Consider the following 23,982-nt stretch of genomic DNA (forward strand, 5'->3'; position numbering starts at 1 on the left):
ATGTTGTATTTAATTGCATACACGAATGTTTGTAAATAATTATTTTGGTTGTATATAAAAAAATTAAAAAGGCGTGAAACACTTTTGCACACGTGCGAGTATTCAACATTTATTCAAAAAGACAACGTATGCATTTATCACTATTTACATGTAGTCATTTTTATCCAAAAAGCGTCTGCTAAATGACTAAATGTAAATGTATACAGTGACTGCAGATCATATTATTACAAACGTCAGAACAAATGTATAAAAATGTCTAATAATTATTTGCAAATGTCATAAATGCTTAATTATGATATCTTTATTATTCATAGAGTCGCTGCTAACAGCAGAATTATTAAATCGGGTTTCTTGCAGCGCGCGTGTCTTGCTCGAGGTGGCGCCAAACATCTCAGACGATAGAAACTGATCAAACCCCAAAAAGAGATTTTAATCAAAAACGTCTTTATTTAGATTTTAGGCTAAACACAAACACAATTGGTCTGATACTCCTGATATTATTTTACATCATGTCATAGTGTCACAGTCACTGTTGGCTGTTTGGTCCCTTAAAAACACATTTAACCTTTAAAGGGTCCGTGTGGTGCAAAATGGCGTTTTCGCATCTAAAAAGTCAGAATAAACGGTGCTTCAAGAACCTTTGATTGAATGTTTGTGCATCTGATTTCATCTATAGATATTTAAATACAGTACATGTATCATGTATTTATGTTAAAGTGTACAGACAATTCACTGTTTAATTACAGCCTTCCATCAAAACTACCACGATATAATATCTGATGTGAACAGAAACAAAGCTCAGGCTCAGTTTCAATGACCAATGATTGAAATAAAGTGAAAACTTCATGAAAAATAAAATGTATTTTTGAGGTTTCATGATGGGATCTGTCACTCTATGAAGGTTTCTGAGGGTTTCCCGAATAATTTAATGTGGCCAGTCACACTTCCATGGCTTTGGCTCGGGTCCTTTGAGACATTTGTTCAGCCGCTCGCAGCCGGACGGACTCCAGTTCTGTTGGAGAAACACATGGAAATAAAGTTCATTTATTGTACAAAGAAATAAACTGATTGTTGCTTTTACCATAAATGAACACTTGATGGCACTGTTGCCCCACTAGCAGTTTAATAGAACAACCTTCTCCAAACCAAGACTACACATCTATTCAACTGTATATTCAATGGCACCTAACACATAATAGTTTAATCTAGTTTAATTGATCATTTATTAAAATATACGTTTCAAACACATAATATTTCATTCAATTATCAATGAATAAAAGTTGACATTCTGGTTTCAATGGATTATTGCACAGCGGTGCAATAGCCGCACATCACAAACACATTCACACATATTTGCTGAATTGGCTGGTTTTGGTAAACCCGGGTTTAGCTATTGAATTAAATCGTTTACTCATCACATTTGAAATCAAGAGGGGTTAGTTAAGAACTGGTTATGCTTGTTGTACTGTAATGATGATTCCCGTCTAATGTTAAATCGGATCCGTAGAAGCAGATGCTTAAGACGAATGTGTCACGTCTGTACTGACATCAACGGAACAATAATCATCTCACCATGACGGCGAGGTCACACATGTTGAGCTGTGGTGTTCCTGGTATCAGATCCTTCTGATGATGCTCCACCACTGCCGTCGCATATCTCAAAACACCTCGGTATTCATCAGACAAAACACTGAAAGACAAAATAAAAGAGAGAGAAGACACGAAAACATGAAGGTTTTTTCATATTTTAACCCATAATAAACATTTTTATAAAGATTAGTGTCATTTTCTAACTTTTGAGCACATCCTCACGTACTATTATTTGTATTCAGATTTCTTCGGTACGTTTACAACATTTTTCATTGTATACTTTTAGGCAATTCAGTGAAAATGTCAATATAGCATATATATACAATATATATAGCAATATACATATTCCTCATAAACGGACGCATGAAAATTAAAATAAAGCAACTATTTTGTGTTCTATGACATTCTCAATTTGTTGGGTCTGTTTTGTGCATTTTAATTCACAGAAATACAAAGTTTCGTCTCCCAAAAACCACGTCCATCTCATCCGTATACTGTATATGCATGTTTATTTGCTTTGAACAGAAAACGTACGCATAGACTGCTATTTTTCCTGATTTTGAAACAAGAGTTTAGTCAAATATAAACAGATGATTCAGTCTATTGCTAACAAACACATTCTCTGAGTATTTTTATGTACGCTTATGTTAATATATTTAAACAAGCACAGTTATTTACAGTAAATTCAAGATTATATTCGTCACATACACTTTGTAAACATGTACAAATTGTAGTGAAATGTTGATCTGGTACACTCAATATGTAGAAAATAACAATCTACATGAAGAAGACATGCTCTTGGATCACTCCGTTGCCATCATCTGCATTCTGTTCTTTTAAAAGCCATTATTACAGCATCACATCAGCGCGGCATATCAAACACTTCACTACTTTAATTCCTCACTCACGCATGGTTATTAAAAGATAATGCATGGAATATGTGACAGACGGGCAAGTCCACCAAAAACACACACACGCACCCCCACAACCAGGTCCCTCAGGGCCGTCCACAGAGCGTCCCAATGTCCTCTCATTATGTTGTGCCGGACAGCGCGCTGCAGCGGACCCTGATGGTTTCAAATGAACGCCGCTCTCGATAGGACCTGTAGGCTTAATGGCCTTTAGAGAATGTGTGTTTGTGCACACGCAGACAAATATCACCACTGCAATTACGCCCGTAATACAACGGCATGGCAGGCAGCACCTGTGTCCGTCATGTCCCCTGCTCTCGAAAGCAGCCTTCTGATTGGTCCCCGGGGGAATCGTGCGTGTGCACAGGGGGGTGAAGTGTCAATTAGTGTAATTACCCCGGGCCTGTCCGAAGCACAACTCCAATCACGACACTTGTGCCTTCCCACGGGACAGACCAGCATCTGTTCCTCCCTCCCATCCACACAAACACATTACTTCACTTCTGACACACTTTATTTCAGCGGTTTAACACATATGACCAAAGCCAACAACACACGCAAAAAACATGTATGTCTTGTTTTATAGCAGAAGAAATAAAGTTACGCTTCAAGAAAGGTTTTTGAGGACTAATTCAGTTTAATATTCATGTCCACTAACCATCAGAGTCATTACAGTTTTATTTATATTTTAAATTGGATTTTATTTATGTAAATACGTTTTTATGTAAATATTTGCTACATTTTTAGCAATTTTGTTACGATGTTTAGGCGATTTATTTGTGATCTCGCTTTATAAAAACCAATTACTAGATTTGTTTTGTTTGATTTTAGTTGTTTATTATTATAATTTTAGTGACTATTTCAGCTTTTTTCAGTATATAGTTTTACAACTAAGCATCCTATATATCAGAGTCTTTATAGTTTGTTTTCATTTTATGAACATTTTAAATATTTTATTTTCAGATTTTAACATTTATATCAAGTTTTTTATAAATTAATTTACAAGATCATTGTCGTTTTATTTTATTTTTGTTGTTTATTAGGATCATTTATAACTATTTATAATTTTAATTTCAGTTTGCTTTTCGTTTAGTTGAAGTTTTATGTTTTTTAAGGCCTATGTTTCATTTAATTTCAACAAACAGAAATGTTTTCAAAGTTACCAAAAATAGCCTTGATACATATATACATACATACAATATATATACTTTTCTGTGTTTTACTATTCACTTAAAATCATCCTACATAACGTAAAGAACATGAAAATATAGCATTAATATATTTAATATAAGGCCATGTGAAAGATTGAAATCATAATGAAATGAATGATTGAATTCAAACTTTGGTGTTTTCACAGACAGGGTCACTCTTATACAAATTATTCTTCACATTTATCCAACATCTTCATTTTAAGACCTCCATTAAAATGAACCAATCGAGGGTGACTATTGCCTGTTTCCTCTCAAAACCCCTCAAATATCATCATTTTCATCTTCTCTGAGTTACGACAGATCAATTCAAAAAGCGAAAGATGTGATCACACAACCGCTCAACATCCGCTCACCTGCACACGTATGGCGTCATGACTGTATTATGCCCCGGGGTCCCTGATCAATAATGAACAATAACATGTTTATTTATGCCTATAGTCTAGACAAACAATAGAAAATCCACAGTCAGCACGACTCATTAGCATCTCAACCTCGCTTTCCTTTCTGCGTCTTTTATTAATAACAATGCATGCAAATACAGTCTTTTGATTTATAATGCATGACACCCGAGGGGCAGGGGCATTGCTCAGGTGTGTCACCATACTGATTAGCCATTCACGCACACAACGCCACTCTCAAACAATAACACGCCAGTGAATCAGTATGCACACGGCGCAAACACCAACAAATCTAACCGAGGGAATGAATAAAATGAGTCAAACACGCACACACAGCTGGAGCAAGTCGAGGGAATTGAGCTGAAGAGGCAATCGAATGCCCTTCCCGGCCCCCCGGTGGAAATTGAGCAGTTGTACGAGGACTATTGATTGAGGGCTGAAGTGCTTGTCGGCCGCGGATGAGATCTGAATTGTCTGCTACATCATGCACGGGCCGGACGGAGGGAGGAGAGATCGCGGCCGGGTGATGCGGGCGCGAGTTGGGGGTCATATACACTGAACGATTGTCCTGATCCGCTTGGTAAACCTCTCATAGCATCGCTTCGTTAACTAGAGCCCCAAAAAATCTGCATAGAGACAAAACAAGATTTACATTAAAGACGTCACGTTTGACTCATAAGAGACCCGGTGTGAGTGTGTGACAGTGTGTCTGTCCTGTCATTCTGCCGATACTGGAGGTATGTGTACGGACAGGCTCTACATCATCTTAAATGGCTGTTTAGCTGTAGACACAGATTAATGAGCAGCGACCGCTCCAGCTGGGTGCATGAAGAGCAGACGGTCACCGCTCCTGACATCCCTTCACAGGGGAGGAGCGCGGGGGGGACGGGGGGTCATTCTGACCCGTTCTGGAGAGAGAATCACGATGAAGACGGCCAACTAGCTGCTTTCACCTCTCGGGCGCTCAACGCGGCTATTGATTTTCTTTTTGTTTTGTTTGGATGAATCTTTCACCGCTGGTGCTCGAGTCCAACCGAGCCGAGATGAGCAGATGAAAAACAACATTAATGTTTAATGGCTCTGTCTCTCTTTGAAAAAGGGGGAAGACGTAAAAACCACAGCAGAACGAATCCCAAAAGGTGGTGATTGTACCGTCATGCAGGTATAAGGCTGTCACTAACACGCAAGAAGAGATGCTGATGAAGCGTTTGACGGACAGGATCGAGGAAAATGTCAAAAGAAGTGAAATCAAATATGACCTTACCTGATTGGATATCTCTCCCCAGGGTCCCGCCCCAGGTGGAAGATGATTGGCTGGATGGTGTGCTCTTCTTGCGTATGTGTGGTGACACCAGGCACCTCCTGACCAGGGCAGAAGTTTATACCCTGTTTGGAGAACGTTTAATATCGTTTAATATCCACACTACAGAGGAAACTCCAGATTAATAGACAGCTCGTGACATCACAAGCCATAGCGCTAAATACCCCATAACTACACCACCTGGGTACCAAACACATATTTCTTTTTCACTGCCCCTCATAAATTGCAAAAATGGTTTTCAAATGGGGAGGTGCTCGAATAAATACCTCCAGTTTATTCCATGTGCTATTCAAATGTTTCTTTTAAGATATAATTAGGAAATCAAACTTTCAATTGTACTTTTTTTGAAATACTTACAAAGTATATTGATATATATAGAAGTATATTTGGTTTATTATTAAGGATATATTGGTCTGCTATAAAACTATAATGAAGAATTCTAAGTGCACTTGGCTTATAGTTGAGTTTACCCTTAATTAAAGGTCCAGTGTATGAAATTTAGAGCCATCTAGAGGTGAGGTTGTGAATTGCAACCGACGGCTCACTCCACCCCTCCCTTTCTAAGCACTACGGTGGTTGACACAGAACTATGATGTCACGTTGTCGTGGGAGATAATGCATTTATGAAATGCGATGTGTAGAGCAGTTTGTCCCTCTAGGGCTACTGTAGAAACAACATGGCGAATTCCATGTAAGGGGACCCGCGGTTTATGTAGATAGAAAAAGCTCATTCTAAGATTAAATAAAAACATAACGCTTCATTATGTAAGGTCTTTATACACCTCTGAAGACGTAGTTATGTATATCATATCTGTATATCAGTTATGTAACTGATCATATTTGTACACAGTGATTATAGAAATCTACTCTAAATCAAGATCACGTTAATGTATATTTCAAGTAAAAACATTTATACTCAATAGGAACACGGTAGTCTACTTACAGTTCACTAATATTATTTTGGCACTTTTATAGTTCACTTAAAGAAAAGTATAGTATACTTAGTAGTATAAAAACGAATTGACCGAGATTATACTTCAAAGTGTACTTTCATAAATAAAAAATGTGCTACAAGTATTAAACTAGTAAACAATCAGTTTTCTTATAAGTTCTCTAACAGTATTGCAGTACAAACGCAAGATGTAGTAAACTAGTTGTGTACTCGAAGTTTACTACTGTTACAGCCGAAGTATAATGTACTTAAAAGTATGCTTTTATAAACCACTATTGAAATAGTGCACGTACAATTAAACTATAGTGCATTACTAACTACATAAAGTAAACTCAAAACAGAACAATACAAATCAAATGTAAACAAGTATACTTAATAAAAAGAACATGAAGTATGAACACGAAGAATGCAAAAACCTCGAGTATTATGAAGCTCTTGTATGCAAATGAGTCGTTGAAGCCCAAAGCATCGAATGCAATCACAAAAAAGTTTAAAAGCCATAATCATACAGTATTCCTTCCAACAACACCAGTACTGCAAATAAGGAAGGTTCAAGATGCATGTGTGTGTGTGTTTACGCTCATAGCCGGAGGCTATTGTGAATGGTACCTTGCAGAAGAACCGCAGGGCTGCGAGTGATGCGCCCAGCGGGAGTCGAGACGAGTGCTTTTCAAATGAGCATCTCCTAATATTCAGATGTTCTCCACAAGAGCATGTGTTTGGGAGGGGGGGGCATTTTTAAGGGAATTGTGACTCTATAAGGATTGTGTCTCACACACACACACACTTTCTGGTCTCTTATGAGCTGGCCCGGTCGTGCTCTCTGTCTTTTGATGCGGTAGCGTGCTCTGATCTTACAGGCATGAAACAGGCCAAATCCCAGAAGAACCAGAGAAAGAGCTTCAGACTGCGCCCGAGGAGCCGAGGCAACAGCTCTTCTCCATTATTAATGCAGAGCAGATGAAAAACCAGCGCAGGCTACTGTCTTTCATGGATCACCAATGAAAATACCCACGACGTTGTTATTCAAAAAGCGTTCCGTGACCTGCTGTTGTGTCGAGTAGCGTTGGATATAATTTTGACTCATCTCATCTGTCGGTTAGTGAAATCAAAGTCAATGCAATGTTTCTGTCTAGCTCAATTGATGGAGTAAAGCATTGGCAACGCGAATGTTGTGGGTTTGAATTCCAGGTAACAAAAAATGAATGAAATGCATCATGCCAACCAGGATGGAAAATAGCTAAAACTTAAGACATTTCTGTTTTAGGCCTTAATATTTAAAATACTTAAACTAAATGACAATTTCAACATTGCCTTAACAATAACTTCTCTAAGTTTAAATCAATGTACTAATAAAAAATAATGTGATAGTAAAGTGATAAATAACTAAATAATAAAATGTCAAATTAAACTAAATTTAACATAATAAACAAAAATATTCATTCAACTACAGTCAAATGAAAAACTAAACAGAATACAATACAAAGACTAAGAAAAGCATAAATGAAAAGCTTGTGTATTTTTAATTGATTTTTTTTTAATTGCTCAAATTAAATGCTGTACATACTGTTTCAAACCCTGATTTACATGAGCACTAAGCCAAACCCCCAGCTGTCAATCAAAGCTCAGCGTTTTAATCACTAAGCAATAGGAAACCACCGAGACGTGTAATTTAAGAGAAGAACACACAATGCGTTCTCATGCGTCTTAACATCCAGGTGAGGAAATGCGCACTAAAATACTTCACATTATTTCTGGAAAGCGTGCCGTTGAGGACGGTCGGATGCAGAGCACTTACACTGTGAAATTTCTCATTTCACACCTCGCCGATCCGTGCGGCTTTCAAGAGGAACTCACCCGAGTGACCGATACTATTAAGCCATCATTTCGACCGATTTTAACAGACAACAAACCTGAGGTCGAAAGCGCCTTGTTTTTGAGAAGCGGGGTGGATGGCTGCCAAAATACGTGCGAAACGTTTAACGCCGATTCTCTGACGTCACTCATAACAACCGTCCAAATCAATTTCAGCGCCGTCGCCTTTGAAATAAAAGATGCATTGACCTGGCAGAGAGACCCCGAGCACCTCTAAATGTGTGCGTGACTCAAACGCACCAGGTGAGACCTCCCGAAAAAAACACATTAACCGTCAGGACCGGACCTCAGCTTCCAGCCTTCTCCATCCTCGGAGCGGACGACGATCGATTGGCAGCTCGCAAGCAATCAGCCGCCATTATTCGTGAAGTTCCACTTCAGTTCACATGAGCTGATAAAGGGGGCTGCTATTGATTCAGAGCCCATCCAGGACGGAGCAATTTAAGCGTCCGATGGGGCATAAAACAAACCCTAGCGTTTGAAGAAGAAGCCGACGGCGGACGTGTCGCCATTTACGCGTGACTTTAATGGGAAACAAAACGTACGTAGTGTGCACGAGACACAGCAAGACGCGTCCCGAGGGCTCGGCATAGAACGCCGCTCGCAGGATGAGGGATTTCACGCTAATAGATGAAGCGTGTTCGCAGAAGTGGCCCTGCTCCATTAGCGTCATTAGTATTCATTACTGCCTGATCTTCAAGTCAATTTGATAAGGCATTGTTTTTGAGATAACATTAACGTGCTAATGTGCATTTTCTGAATGCTGCGTCCGCTCTATGGAGAGGCGCTGTAAGACACAGTCGAGATTACTATCATAGGAAAATGTGAATAGCGTTTGCTCGTGAACACCTCGAATGTTTTATTGTCTGTATAAATGACTCGATTGTAGCACTGATACACAAACAGTGCAGGACGGGGTGGTGGTTAAACTCTTTGAGGAAGACAAACCGAGAGGATTTTGGTTTCACCGACCTTGTTAAATTCCTCCCATGAGTTGCTCCAGGTCCAATAGTGAGCTTTGTACTGACCGACCCGCACTGCCATCATCTGGTTGCCGCGGTAATAGAAGATGGGCCTGATGGGTGTGAAATGGGAATGTTGTGTTAGTCATATTCTGGTTCATGTGCATTAAGTCTTTGAACACAAGGCTGTGACGTTGCACAATATCAGCCCTGTATACATTATGAGCCAAATAAATGTTTATATTTTAATGTAAATGTTAATCCTCATATTTCTATGACAAACAAACAAGCAGCTATTAATATTGGGGTGTAACGATTCTCTCGACTCAAGGTTTTATACGATTCACAATACTGGAGTACAATTGCGATTGCGTCACGATATTCGAAAAAAAAATGAAAACGGAACGTACACTGAAACTACTGACTTTTCTCCAAAACGTATACTGTTTATATTTATTTACATTTGTTATTTGTTAATTGACAAGATTCAAGGTTTAATTCAATCATCTTTATGTAAACTAATAACAACGGAAAGAAAAAGAAAACTGAATTTTAACAAATAAATACGAATATACTTAATTTGAAAATGTATTGCCGTAGCTTTTCGATACATATCTTAATGTTTTTGTACTGCGATATGCGGTACTTCGATATTGTTACACCCCAACGCACGTGTAAGCGGCACGTATTTTTTCCGGTGCACATTTTAACAGACGAGAGCATTCATACCGCATGCGTAAGCTAAGCCGCAGTGTATCGATCATTTCGGCGAAATCGTGGTACCCCGCTGTAGAATGTGCTGTAGAAATAAAATGCAAGTTACCGGTTCACAAGTGAGTTGTTGAAGAGGACAGGACTAAGATCTATTCCATCAATGATGCGATCATCAGGTGGGACAAGACCGGCCACAGAGAGACTCGTGGTGAAGAGATCCATCACGCTACCCAACTGAGCACTCACCTGTAGAAATATAACAGAGTAAAACAAAGTGATCGACAAGAGACAACAGATGTTAGTGACATGACAGGTAACAAAACTTTAGATGAATCAATCACATCAAGTGAATCACGAGTGAACAAAGTGTTAAATGATGTTGAAAAGCAGCGTGAAAGTGTTTCTGAAAACCAATAAATCTAAATGAGTCTTTCACAACACTTTTTCCATTTTCTGAAAAACAGTTTTCAGAAGAAACAATATGTAAAACAATAGCAAAATGTAAACTTTATTATGCATAATAAACAGACTTGCTGAACATTTCCCATTGAACATGAATTTAAATCAAATAATGAAGAATAATTTAGTAAATTAAATAAAAACTTGATCAGTTACTTTGTAAATTTCCATGTCATATATATTTTTAGATTAAAGTCAAATTAAAGATCATTTATGGCAATTTTCTAACATGTCAGCAGCTACTGCCACCAATAAAGCCTATAAAATACTCAATACAATAACAACATTCAACGTACATTATTTTCAAACCCAACAACGTAATGCTAATTTAACTTACAGTCTTAAAACTAAAGATGCGTAAACGTTTATTCGCATCCATGCCACAGAAGAACCATTCAGAGGTTCTCTTTCTTATTTTTTATAATCTGAAGAACTGACGGTTCTTCAAATGTTAAAGTTTCATTATGGAACCGAAAGGTTTTTCTATGGCATCCAGAACCTTTCGAAGCACCTTTTTTGCCGGGTTGTTTTAACCTATTGTTGCGACAAATATAAACATTTTAACCCATCGGCTGTGTTCGTCGCTTTATCACCCAATGGGTTTAAAACAACCCAACATGTTTAAGTGTGTAAACAAGATGACCTATGAAATACGCAGACATGTAGCCCATTCCAGAAATCATTGGAATCGTATTTAGTCTTTTGCTTTTTTAATAGCACTTAGGATTCGAAAAATGTTTTTTTACCGCATCGCACTTTTAAAGTGACTGAAAGTGTGTAAAACCGAGTAATGTATAAACATATGAACAGATTTGCTCTCCATCATGTACAGAGTCACAACTTAAGAGCTTCAAATGACCAGTTCCAACTCATAAATACCATTTACAACTGAACTTGAAGAAGCAATGGACTCTTAAAGATGTGGCGTAAATGAGAACTAACATTGATTTGTCAGACCAAATGCCGGCTGATAAGTTATCGCAGACTTCAGATCTGTACTCATTTCCCTACACGCATATAGACACGTATGCAGAAGCATCCTTCGGCAGCAGCGTGAGGGCAGAAGCCAGATGACGTGCTGCTCTAATCTGTGCTGGCAGGTTTATTACAAACCTCACTAACATCTCTGTAAATGAAGAAGAGAAAAGACGGCGCAAGAGAGAAACCCGCTGCTTTATCTGTCCTCCCCAGTCCTGCTGCAAAAAAGCTTTATTTTATTTATAAACTTTGAACAATTTTCCGATAAAATGCCATTTTTTCGCTGTCATCCTTGATCTTCCATTCTATTCTCTCCTGAGCGGCCCTTTGAGGCAGACGGCACGCTCACAATCAGATAGCGCTATCAGCTCCGAGCAGCTGGCTTTGCCGTGAACACACACACACACCGCCTACTTCATCTTCCCAGAATTCCCTTCCACCAGTCAGACAGCCAGTACATTCCATTATCTCCAAACTGAGACTTCACACACACATACACCGAGCATACATACATATACACACGGGAACGCAGAAATCAAAGCCAACAATTAATAAAGGTAACTAGCCGCAACCACCAGCTGCTCTTATCCAAGCAACGCACAAAACGGCAGGCTGGGAAGAAGGGAGTGAATACTTCTTTATCTCAAATTCGTTTGCACTTCCGTGTGTTTCTCTGTGTCTGCAGCTATCTGCGCAGACAGCGCAGTCTGATGTTCTGCTCACACTCCATTTAGTTTTCAGATCTGATCTTTTGGTGTGACCGTTCACGCCGTCGTTTTGCAAATGCGTCGAATCGGATCAGCTCGGTCCGTGTGGTGAATATCAGGGATATCAACATCGGTTGATACGGTAATGATGCAGTGTGCAAAAGAGACAAATAAATGCATTATGACGTTACATAAGCATCACGTGCTTACATGTGGTACAGGGCTGGTTCATATTTTCAGACTTCAAGCGTTGAAATGGATTTAACTAAAACAGTTGAGGATATTTCCGTCAGTCTGATGAAAGCTAATGTGTCTTCACACTGATAAACAGCGGCGGAGAACATTAAGAGTGACGCAGCGCATCCGTTCCTGCCTCGCGTCACTTCTGCTTCTCATTCCAGCACATGAACGGAGCTTTGGATCAAACTACGGCTCTCGCTGCCAGACCATCATGGAAGAAAACGAGGACTGCGCTGCCAAAACATAATCAAAACCTTCAGGATGTTAAAGTTATTCAAAACATCAAAAGAAAAGAACGACTGATGTTATATTAAATTCATTTCATTCCCTATTTTTATCACTTATTTACCACTTATCCATCAGATATATTTTTAACACTTAGAAAATTTAACTTGGCGCAGATAAGACACGATTAATATTGTGAATTAATGATTAACAATTAGGTCTTAGTTGACTTTCAACAAGGTGGGCTATTTGTGTGTAAAGAGACATACAAAAAAAAAACATCTCATGGTGGGGACCCATCATAAGGCATGATTGAATTTGAGCACTGAAATGAACTAACATGATTGAAAAACAAACAATTTTATTTGTAATAAGCTTAATAAAGATTAGAAAATGCTGTAAAACGACTTTGTTCATTGTTAGTTCATGTCAGCTAATGCGTTTACTACAAATACAACCTCAATGTAAAGTTTTTAGATTAACTTACAATGCTATTAACGGTTTTACAGACAAAACGGCAAAAATAGTTATGTATCCGACCTCACTTTGAACTTTCCTTTATTTAAAACAAATCTTTGTCTGAAGGTTTAACAAACTTGATCAAACCTCAAACTGTTGCCTCACCATGACATATGTTGAGCTAAAAACCCCAAACTGGGTGTTGGAAAAGATGACAGCCACACTTAAACATCTTCATAGTGTTGTACGTTCATCGCCACCATCCTTCAATCGCAAAATTATAAACTAGGGAGAAAGTTTTGATATGTCGAAGTTGCAGTACTCTTTTTAATGCATCGAACTTATTTCATCAGATTGTTAGAATTCTCTTCAATGATATGGTCCAATGTTTTTTCAAGCATTTTCAGAGGACGGTTAAATACTGCTATCAATGCTTCCCGCGGGAGAAACGGAAGAGAAGATAGCAGTATCGCCACATACAGGACTGGCAAAATCCAGCCGTGAGACAAACACGAACACCTGCGAATTCCAACCAGCGCTGCTTTGGCACCTGGTAGCAAAGCGGCTTCCGTCCCAGCCACATACCCCAGCATTCCTCTCCAGTCTCCCTTTCTGTCCTTTATCCGGCACGCCTGGCATATTCAGATACAGAAGCCCTCATTACAGCTCAATCCAACCTCAGCAAACACACAAACAGATTAGCCGCTTAAGACGTTCCCAATCCCCCTCTCCCTCGCGCTATCAGGGCCCCGCACACCCCTCAGATATGAGCCGGGGGCAGGCTTAGCTCGGCTCCCGCGCTCCCTCCTCCAGAAATCCCCCACGCCGCAGCCCCCTGTCACAGCTGCCCCTAATACAATTAAAAGTCATTTGCCAAGCGCCCGTGGATCAGGAAAAGGGGGCGTCTTCCAGGAAAAGAAAAAAACACACACAGGCGTTCGAGGGATGAAACAGAGAACGTGGGTAAAGGAACCAACATAACAACCTAACCGGCCTAAAAAAAAACACAGAAGAAGATATTTTGAGGAATGTAGGTAACCAAACAACATTGGCCCCCATTGACTTCCATTGCATGGACACAAAAACACTGCAAAAGAAAGAAAGTCATACAGGTTTGGAATGACATGAGGGCGAATAAAAACATGTCCCTTAAACGCCCTGATTCTTACTGTGCCAGCCGGGATCCTGCCAGGCCACCAGGCAATGGCTGGTTCTCTCATGCCACCCTCAAACGTAGTTTCCTTCCCACAGAGGAACGGGCCGTTACTGCCACCTGAGGATGAAGATAAAAGACAAAGTCAGATCTTTGGCTGTTAAACAGGCATAAGATAAATCTGTGACTATAAGCGTTCATATTTGAAGTTATGAAAGTGTTTTCATACTTTCAAGTGGTCCGGACATCACCGCTGCCCCATTATCTGAGCTGAAGAACACCATCGTGTTGTTGTCTATTCCAAGACTGACCAGCCGGGACACAATCTGTCCGATGCTGTGGTCCAGCTCCATCACTGCGTCGCCATAACTACAAGACACACAGCATCAGCACCAGCACGAGTTATTATAGACGGTTTCAAAGCAACAACATAAACAAAAGTTACTGCGCATGCACGCTTTTGAGAACCAAACGTTACTTTCCGGTACACATTCTCAAAGAATAGAGTCCCTGTAGATTATTTCTGAAGACTGGGAAAATAAATAACAAGTAAATTACATTATCTCGCAAGTTAAAAGTACGTCTAGCCGGTATTATTTTGGATTACCCAGTAGAAGAATCGTTACTTGGCTAAACTTAAATGCGACGAAGTTACTCGGCCCATTCAACACACTGTTTATTCAATAAAATGTATATAAAATAAAACCCAACAAATTGTCTATTTAATTAAATTTTTATACAATAGAATAAATATATACACATATATATGTTTTTATTGTGTTATTTAGCTGTATTTTTTGTTATTATGGCTCAAATCCAAACAAACCAATTGGAGTTTGATTGATATTAATTGCACAAAAAAAGTATTTTTGAATGTTTTTAAAAACGGAGTCTCATTTTGGAACCAAACTCTTAATATTAATACAAATAAAATATAAATAGTTAAACAAATAGCAAAACTGATCAACAACACAGACCGGCACTTTACTTCGGGTAGAAGAATACATCTTATGATGCCGTCTGGAGTTTTTGTAATTTTATAGTTTCGAATTAGCATTTTTCTATTTTTATGTCAATTTTTCTTTTATAAAATGTGCATTCATAATAATATTGTTTATTTATTTCTATATACTGTAGGTTCAAATTATTAACTCAAAAACTCAAAATTATTTCGGTTTATTGCTACAGCAACATCTGTATTATTTACGCCTATATTTCATTTTGATTCTATGAACAGAGATGTTTTAAGAGTTTAGGTTTTGGTAAACTGATGAATGTTAAGTATATGAATACGTTTCTCAAACATTATTCCTTTTATTAATGAACATGTACTCAAAAATCTACTTTTGTTTACTTTCATTCCGATACATCCAGCCACCCAATACCCCTAAAACACTGAAAGTCAAAAATATAAATATTGAAGGCTTACTGAAGAACATCACTGAACGTATCGACATGTTGGAATGTAAATGCAACAACAAAGGACTCAAAAGCAGCGCTGTCAAGATGAAACGATAAACTAACAGGCTTTCCATATCAACTGCATAAACCTTCTGATGTTACAACATCCTTCTTCACATCATTATTCAGAGACAAAGTACCACGAAACTACTGAAAAATACCCCAAACCCAGTGAAATCTGTCAAATTAGCCCCCTCGTGTGAAAGCTGTCCTATAACAGATGTGTGTGATATATAGCAGCAGATACTTCTCAGTAAGATGTGCTGCCGTTATAAAACTTTAAGATGTGGCCTGTCACGCTAAATCTCTCCATTGGCAGCACCTGGCTAATACCCCTCATCCTTGATCCATTCCTCTGTCAATGCAAAACTCATTTAGCATTCTGAAGAAACGTATGCTTACTGAAGCCCCAGCATTTCCAGACGCTGGTTGGAATACTAAGAGCTTGCAGACAAGACTACCAATGAAGCCCGAAGCTTGCTCGCCTCAGAGCAAGAAAATCGACAACTCATTTCTACCCTAAAAGAACTGATCGTACTGATGTCAATGGGCTCCTGTTAATATTTTTCTTTTATATTCCATGAGTTTGTTATGAATATTACAAGGGGTTACAGTCGTCCCTTTCTCCTGTTAAAAAAACAGAAAGAAAATACGATCATATTCACTTTTAAACAATAAAACAGTAATATTAAGGAAAAGATCCCAAAAAAATGCATGTGATCGATTTTCATATCTACACAGCTCCAAAAAATGAAGGGAACACTTGATCATCCTAGCACATAACACCAAGTCAGTTAACCTTCAGAAATATCAATCAACCCGGTAAGGAAGTAATTGTGAACCGTTTTTACTTATTTTGGTGCAAATGAAAGTGACAACAGCAAGGGGACCATCCTTAGAGGGTCTCACAGACCTCCATGTGTTGCGATGAAATCCTCAGATCTGGTGTCAGATCTTATGAAGGTGCAGTGCCGTCCTGGTGCATGATAATGGCCGACCTCATGCACATTACCAACTAACATTATGAGCTACTGTGATGAAATTCATTCAAGTTGAAGCCAGTATTTTCATTTTTGTTAAGTGATTTTACTGCAATTCCTGCCCCGAATGTGTTTATGATTTTGGCTTTCATTGAGCATCACAATTATCTTGTTCTCACAACGATATGCAAAGAAAATAATTTAATTTAATTTTTAATTCGTGCATTGAGATCTAATACCGTGTGATTGAGGTGTTCCCCACATTTTTATGAGCTTTAATTACAAAATGAGATAACTCGCGGCCATCAGATCAAAAATCATGTTTTTAATTGAGCATCACACTTAATATCCATCCAACTGCAGTCGGTTTGTTTTGATTTTACCCATAATAACTCAATAAATACAGCTAACTAACACGATAAAACACAATAAAAACATGGTAAGAAAACATATATACACACTATATACTGCATGTACGTGGTTCAAAGAGGGTTTAAGCATAAAACAATAAGTGTTATACTGCTTTAAATGGTTGTTGTTAAAAAAATGAAAATGTTTTCTATTTAAAAAACAAATATCATGATTTTTTCTGTCATTCAGTGTAACAATCTTGTAAGGCATAGTTTTACAACAAAATCTATTTAGGACATATTAAAAGACTAATTACGTTCACCCCAAATACTAATTAGTTGTAATTTTACTCTTTATTTATTTATTATTACTATCCTGGGTTTTGCCCATTTGTCAAAAAGAATTGCTTTCCTCGTTCAAAGCCCAATAAAATGTAATATGCGCCCTTATTCTATTATATATTTTAACATTGCTTTCCTGTGGCTCAGTGGTTAGAGCACGGCACTAGCGAGGTCGTGGGTTCATGTAGGCTATAGTATAATACAATGTGATAAAAAAGCGTCTGCCAAATGCGTAAATGTAATATGTTAAAGTCAGAATAAGCATGTAGTTTGAATTTGTGCATAAATATTGTGTCAACCAAATGTTGACATTTTAATCTCCATCATAAAGAAGACATTCTACTTACATTTAATGTGCTTTCTATGGACATTAAATGACGTTTGTCCACTATTTTGATTGGGGACATCTTAATGACCCATATCCTGTATATGTATATTTATTTCTGTATATGGCATTTTTAATCATCTGATAGGATTCAACTTCCAGTATAATGTCTTATAGAAGTAATCGCACACCTTTCTTTAATACGTTCGCATGATTTTGATTCATACAGCAATGGTAACACATACGTACCGCCCCCTCTTGCTCTTTCCCAGAAAGCGCTTTGAGGCGTAGATAGGCGCATGTGTTGCATCTGGAGCCCAGTAGAGAAAGAAAGGCTGCTGGGCCGTGACCTGTCGAGAGATGAAGTCCAGACCTTCCTAAAGACAGACAGAATCAAAACTCATTTCAGAGATCTCCCACGACGCACCTGTCAAAGTCAACGGCACCGATCCGCACAAATAAGCGTGTAACGAGCCAATGAGCTGAATAACTCACCTTCAAATAGATTTGGGTGAGGTTGGATTCACCCGTTTTCACATCTATCCCAAACTCCTCAAAATACCTGCAAAACACACCGATCATCTCCATCCTCCCTACAAACTCTCATTTCAGCGCCATGTGGGTTTTGTTCCAAATGACGAGATTCTTAAACCAAGTGCCGCCCCGGGGTGCGATTAAGGCGCGTGTTTGAAGAGGTAAATTGCGAGATTGCGTCTCCGAAGATTTCCAAACGTGTTATGAGAACGTGCCGAGGCGTGGAGCTGTAGAAAGAGCTCGCTTATGCTTCGGCTGTTCCAGGTGTCCTAACGCACCGCAAACGCAACCTGTCGTCTCTTGGGTGTTTGTGTGTTTGTCTGGCCAGGCTCGAACGCAGCATGCTGATTAAACCCACTGCTAAGCACAAAAGTACCCCAATCGCCAAAGCCAATGACCCGGAATACACATACGGCTGTTTTGGAGGCAACAAATGGGCAGAAAATGAGACACTACGTTACAGCTGGTACAAACAAAGGCCAGGGAGGAGAGAAAATAAAAAATGTTATGAACCCATTTGGAGGGATGACAGCTGAACCCAGCGCTGTATAAGAAGGCCAAGAGAGCGTCGCTTCAACAACAGACATGAGTTTCCGTGAAGCCGTTCATTGTGGATTAGTTAATAGTATTGTATTGATAAAGAGCGTTACGTGAAGCTTACCTTCCTTTCATTAGGGAGTTGTTGTAGACGGGTATGTTGGGACGGAAGCTGTTATTGTAAGGACCAAAATGGCAGTTGGGTGCACCAAACCATTCATCGAACCCATGGTTGAGAGGTAGATATTGAGTTCTGTGACCAAGGTGCCTGAAGTCAGAGGTCAAAGATGACTTCTCATGACGTTTGAAACAGACACAACACACACTGGACTGGAATGAGCAATCATTGAAATGAGGGCTAAATGAAGATTTGGAATGATCTCCATTTAGTCTGCGGCAGTGGGTTGTAATATAATATATAATGTAGCATTTTATAATTATTTTTATATTAAGCGCCGTAGGTGTTAACTACTAATCACAGTACAGCTGCAATTCATAACATTTGCCTCTCTAAAAATGTCAAATTGAAGGGTATTTTACACACTTACTTACTGTGTGTTTACATTGGTTAAAGTCAAAAGACATCAGAATTATTTGTAATTATTTTCAACCAAAACAAAAGTTAAGAATGGCAGCTACGTTTTTCATTATTGTGATAATTGATGTTGGTGTAACATCTCACCACTTGCCGACGATCTTGCTGACATAATCTTTCTTCTTCAGCAGTTCTGGAAGCAAAATCTCATCCTCAGATATTCCACCAACAATCTCCTGTGGTGTGTATGCTGCAGGAGAGAGAGAGGCATTATCGCAGCGCTCCGCAAAAGGCCATGAGAGCAGATAAAGTGATAAGAGTGATGGAGCACCGTGGAAAGAGGTTAATGGTTTATGATCATACCGTTTCTAGCGTGACCATTGGTGGTGTAGAATCCATTTCGCACGGGCAGTCTACCGGTAAGCAGCGCTGCCCTGGCTGTGAAACAGACACATTATACAGACACATTATACAGTAAACAAAGAATGTGTGGAAATATAATATTTGCTATTGACACTCGATTATGACAATCGCAATTATATTGGCCAATATTGAGATCTGGATTATTTAAACACGATCACTCATGAACCTTTAAAACAACATAGAAAATAAAAAACTTAATTTAACTGAAAAATCGATGTAAAGACATAGCACTGCTGAACCACTTATATTACAAGAATCGAGAGGATCCTTGCAAAATGGAATGCGGCACAATAATCTTTACCTCGATTATTTAGTTTTTGAGGCCATAATTGACACACTAAAGAAAATATAAATAAACATCTTATTTGTGTATTAATATCTTCTTTATTCACATCTTTATCTTTTTCTTTTGTGTTCTACAAGGGTAAACACGTGATGAAATAATATTTATTTTTGTAAGGACCATCCTTTTGAGCGAAAGAAACAAGACATTGCACGCAGAGAAAGCTCAACGGTGGATATTATGATCCGGACGTCCTCCTTTATGTGATTAAAATCCTAATTAAGGTTCTGACGCAACGCTCTATACTATAGTGTCTGTACAGAAGCAGGTATGAGGGCAAGAGTTGCTCCGAGCACCTTCATCTCACACATTTGAGATTAACGATTGATTAAACCTTATTTGCTTCAAAATTAATTAGAAATGAAAAGAGGACTAATGATCTGCTCTGCTCTGCATAGCAAGTCCATTCCAACTCCTAAATTATGCATAATTTGCATATTTCAATACTGTTGGTATTATCGACATTAGCATAATATCATGCAGACACACGCTCACATGGAATTATAATGGCCGAAGAACGTGACGAATATTCTCTTTTAACTTTTCTCAGAAGCAAGAAAACATATTTATTAAACTAAAGCTTAAGACTTAGAATGTTTTCAAGACTTTTTTTTATTCAGAGAATAAAAAAGAAACAACAAATGTGCACCTGCATTTTCTTGTATCCAGAAAAGCATTATGATGTATTACTATTCTTACTATTTCTATGTGCACATTACACACATCATACCGCATGGAATACAGCCCGCTATACTTGCCAAAATATGCAGTATGCACAAAAGCACATGTAGCTTGGTATGTTTAGACGGAATTCCCTACATATACAAATGCGTGTAGTTATATGTATAATGTTTGTGCGGAGCTTAAGCGTTGCGTACTATGCTGTTTTGCATAATATTTTGACAAAATAGTAGTCAGAATACAGGTAAGCACAAAAACAGCACATACAGGGGGAACAGAGAGGGTTGGCCGTGTAGAAGTTTGGAAATAGCATCCCTTGAGTGGCCATCAGATCCAAGTTCGGTGTTTCCTTAGAGGGCTCTCCAAACACCCCCAGATCTCCCCAGCCCATCTGCATACAGAAACACAGATGTGCGTTTATCGTCTACTCTAACAAGGACAAATATCTATTCCCATTCTGTTCATAACGTAACCCAGCTTTTCTCTATCTATTTAAATATAGAGGAATATACAATTAAAACATTGGTAACACTTTATATTAAGGTGCCCTTTATAAAGCATTTATAAATGTGTTAGTTAATGATAAATACGTTTCATAAACGAACCTTAAAGTACAGTGTTACCAAATATTTCACACAACGTGGATTTAAACCCAGAACATACACGCTCACTATTTGGCAGGTATGTGTTAGAATCCCCCTTTATATCCGTGGACTTATAACTGCTTTATAATGCATTTGTAAATAACATATTAATCATTAAATAACACATTTATAAAGGCTTCATAAAGGGAACTTTAACGTAGTGTTATCAAATATTTCACACAACGTGGATTTAAACCCAGAACATACACGCTCACTATTTGGCAGGTATGTGTTAGAATCCCCCTTTATATCCGTGGACTTATAACTGCTTTATAATGCATTTGTAAATAACATATTAATCATTAAATAACACATTTATAAAGGCTTCATAAAGGGAACTTTAACGTAGTGTTATCAAATATTTCACACAACGTGGATTTAAACCCAGAACATACACGCTCACTATTTGGCAGGTATGTGTTAGAATCCCCCTTTATATCCGTGGACTTATAACTGCTTTATAATGCATTTGTAAATAACATATTAATCATTAAATAACACATTTATAAAGGCTTTATAAAGGGAACTTTAACGTAGTGTTATCAAATATTTCACACAACGTGGATTTAAACCCAGAACATACACGCTCACTATTTGGCAGGTATGTGTTAGAATCCCCCTTTATATCCGTGGACTTATAACTGCTTTATAATGCATTTGTAAATAACATATTAATCATTAAATAACACATTTATAAAGGCTTCATAAAGAGAACTTTAACGTAGTGTTATCAAATATTTCACACAACGTGGATTTAAACCCAGAACATACACGCTCACTATTTGGCAGGTATGTGTTAGAATCCCCCTTTATATCCGTGGACTTATAACTGCTTTATAATGCATTTGTAAATAACATATTAATCATTAAATAACACATTTATAAAGGCTTCATAAAGAGAACTTTAACGTAGTGTTATCAAATATTTCACACAACGTGGATTTAAAACCCAGAACATACACGCTCACTATTTGGCATGTATTTCGTTAGAATCCCCCTTTATATCCGTGCACTTATAACTGCTTTACAATGCATTTGTAAATAACGTATTAATCATTAATTAACACATTTATAAAGGCTTTATAAAGGGAACTTTAACGTACAGTATTATCAAATATTTCACACAACGTGGATTTAAAACCCAGAACATACACGCTCACTATTTGGCAGGTATGTGTTAGAATCCCCCTTTATATCCGTGGACTTATAACTGCTTTATAATGCATTTGTAAATAACATATTAATCATTAAATAACACATTTATAAAGGCTTTATAAAGGGAACTTTAACGTAGTGTTATCAAATATTTCACACAACGTGGATTTAAACCCAGAACATACACGCTCACTATTTGGCAGGTATGTGTTAGAATCCCCCTTTATATCCGTGGACTTATAACTGCTTTATAATGCATTTGTAAATAACATATTAATCATTAAATAACACATTTATAAAGGCTTTATAAAGGGAACTTTAACGTAGTGTTATCAAATATTTCACACAACGTGGATTTAAACCCAGAACATACACGCTCACTATTTGGCAGGTATGTGTTAGAATCCCCCTTTATATCCGTGGACTTATAACTGCTTTATAATGCATTTGTAAATAACATATTAATCATTAAATAACACATTTATAAAGGCTTCATAAAGAGAACTTTAACGTAGTGTTATCAAATATTTCACACAACGTGGATTTAAACCCAGAACATACACGCTCACTATTTGGCAGGTATGTGTTAGAATCCCCCTTTATATCCGTGGACTTATAACTGCTTTATAATGCATTTGTAAATAACATATTAATCATTAAATAACACATTTATAAAGGCTTCATAAAGAGAACTTTAACGTAGTGTTATCAAATATTTCACACAACGTGGATTTAAAACCCAGAACATACACGCTCACTATTTGGCATGTATTTCGTTAGAATCCCCCTTTATATCCGTGCACTTATAACTGCTTTACAATGCATTTGTAAATAACGTATTAATCATTAATTAACACATTTATAAAGGCTTTATAAAGGGAACTTTAACGTACAGTATTATCAAATATTTCACACAACGTGGATTTAACACCCAGAACATAAAAATATCAGCATCCTTGTACATTTCTGCCCCTGTGATGGTCATTGTGGTGCATTAGGATCCAAACACAGTCGCACAATACATCATGTATTACAGTAAAGACAGTTTTTAGTCATAAAACATGTTTGTACACATTATGCGCTGTACACACACTTAAACACATGCACGTGCGGTACTTATTCAGTGTAGTTAATAAGTAGTCAGGTATTTATGAAGACTTACGTCATCCATTAGCATGATAATGATGTTTGGATGCGTGTTTGCGGCAGCCCCACACACATAAACTACCCAGAATACGTAACTAACAGTCTGACGAGCCATTGTAAACTTCTCTCACATAATGACAGCGACGCTGATGCTAAACCCGCCGCTAAACGGATAAATGTGTTTGAATCACGAGGACTTTTGCAAACAAGGAAACAGCCGTGTTCGACTTCGCCGAAGTGTCGCGAGAGCAACGCAAAAGCAGTGCATTCGACATGCTCTCGCGGTACTTGAAAGAATCAATCTGCGCAGCGCTACTGAAAGTCGACGGCACTGACGGCAGAGGTGATGTAAGTCACATGATCGGGCTGGT

At 38.1% G+C, this 23,982-nt stretch overlaps 1 protein-coding gene across 2 annotated transcripts; it reads right to left on the reverse strand.

The window, feature by feature from the left end:
• Window positions 1-86: 86 nt before the first annotated feature.
• On the reverse strand, window positions 87-23,853 carry galns (galactosamine (N-acetyl)-6-sulfatase). Of its 2 annotated transcripts, XR_013787032.1 has the most exons (15): window positions 23,628-23,850; window positions 20,934-21,057; window positions 19,583-19,657; window positions 19,367-19,469; window positions 18,809-18,952; window positions 18,109-18,175; window positions 17,863-17,990; window positions 14,385-14,524; window positions 14,172-14,275; window positions 10,044-10,180; window positions 9,231-9,333; window positions 5,375-5,496; window positions 4,066-4,108; window positions 1,573-1,690; window positions 423-1,012 (listed from the first exon to the last, which is right to left on the reverse strand). XR_013787032.1 is itself a non-coding variant. In XM_079462647.1 (14 exons), exons 1-14 carry the CDS (start codon window positions 23,724-23,726, stop codon window positions 926-928), a joined length of 1,551 nt encoding a protein of 516 aa, XP_079318773.1. In that variant the 5' UTR covers window positions 23,727-23,853; the 3' UTR covers window positions 87-925. The 2 variants fall into 2 exon arrangements, 1 of the variants encoding a protein (XP_079318773.1); XM_079462647.1 differs by lacking the exon at window positions 4,066-4,108 and having other exon boundaries at window positions 87-1,012; window positions 23,628-23,853.
• Window positions 23,854-23,982: the final 129 nt, after the last annotated feature.

This window comes from Barbatula barbatula (assembly GCF_947034865.1).
Source record: "Barbatula barbatula genome assembly, chromosome: 1".
NCBI classification, from domain to species: domain Eukaryota; kingdom Metazoa; phylum Chordata; class Actinopteri; order Cypriniformes; family Nemacheilidae; genus Barbatula; species Barbatula barbatula.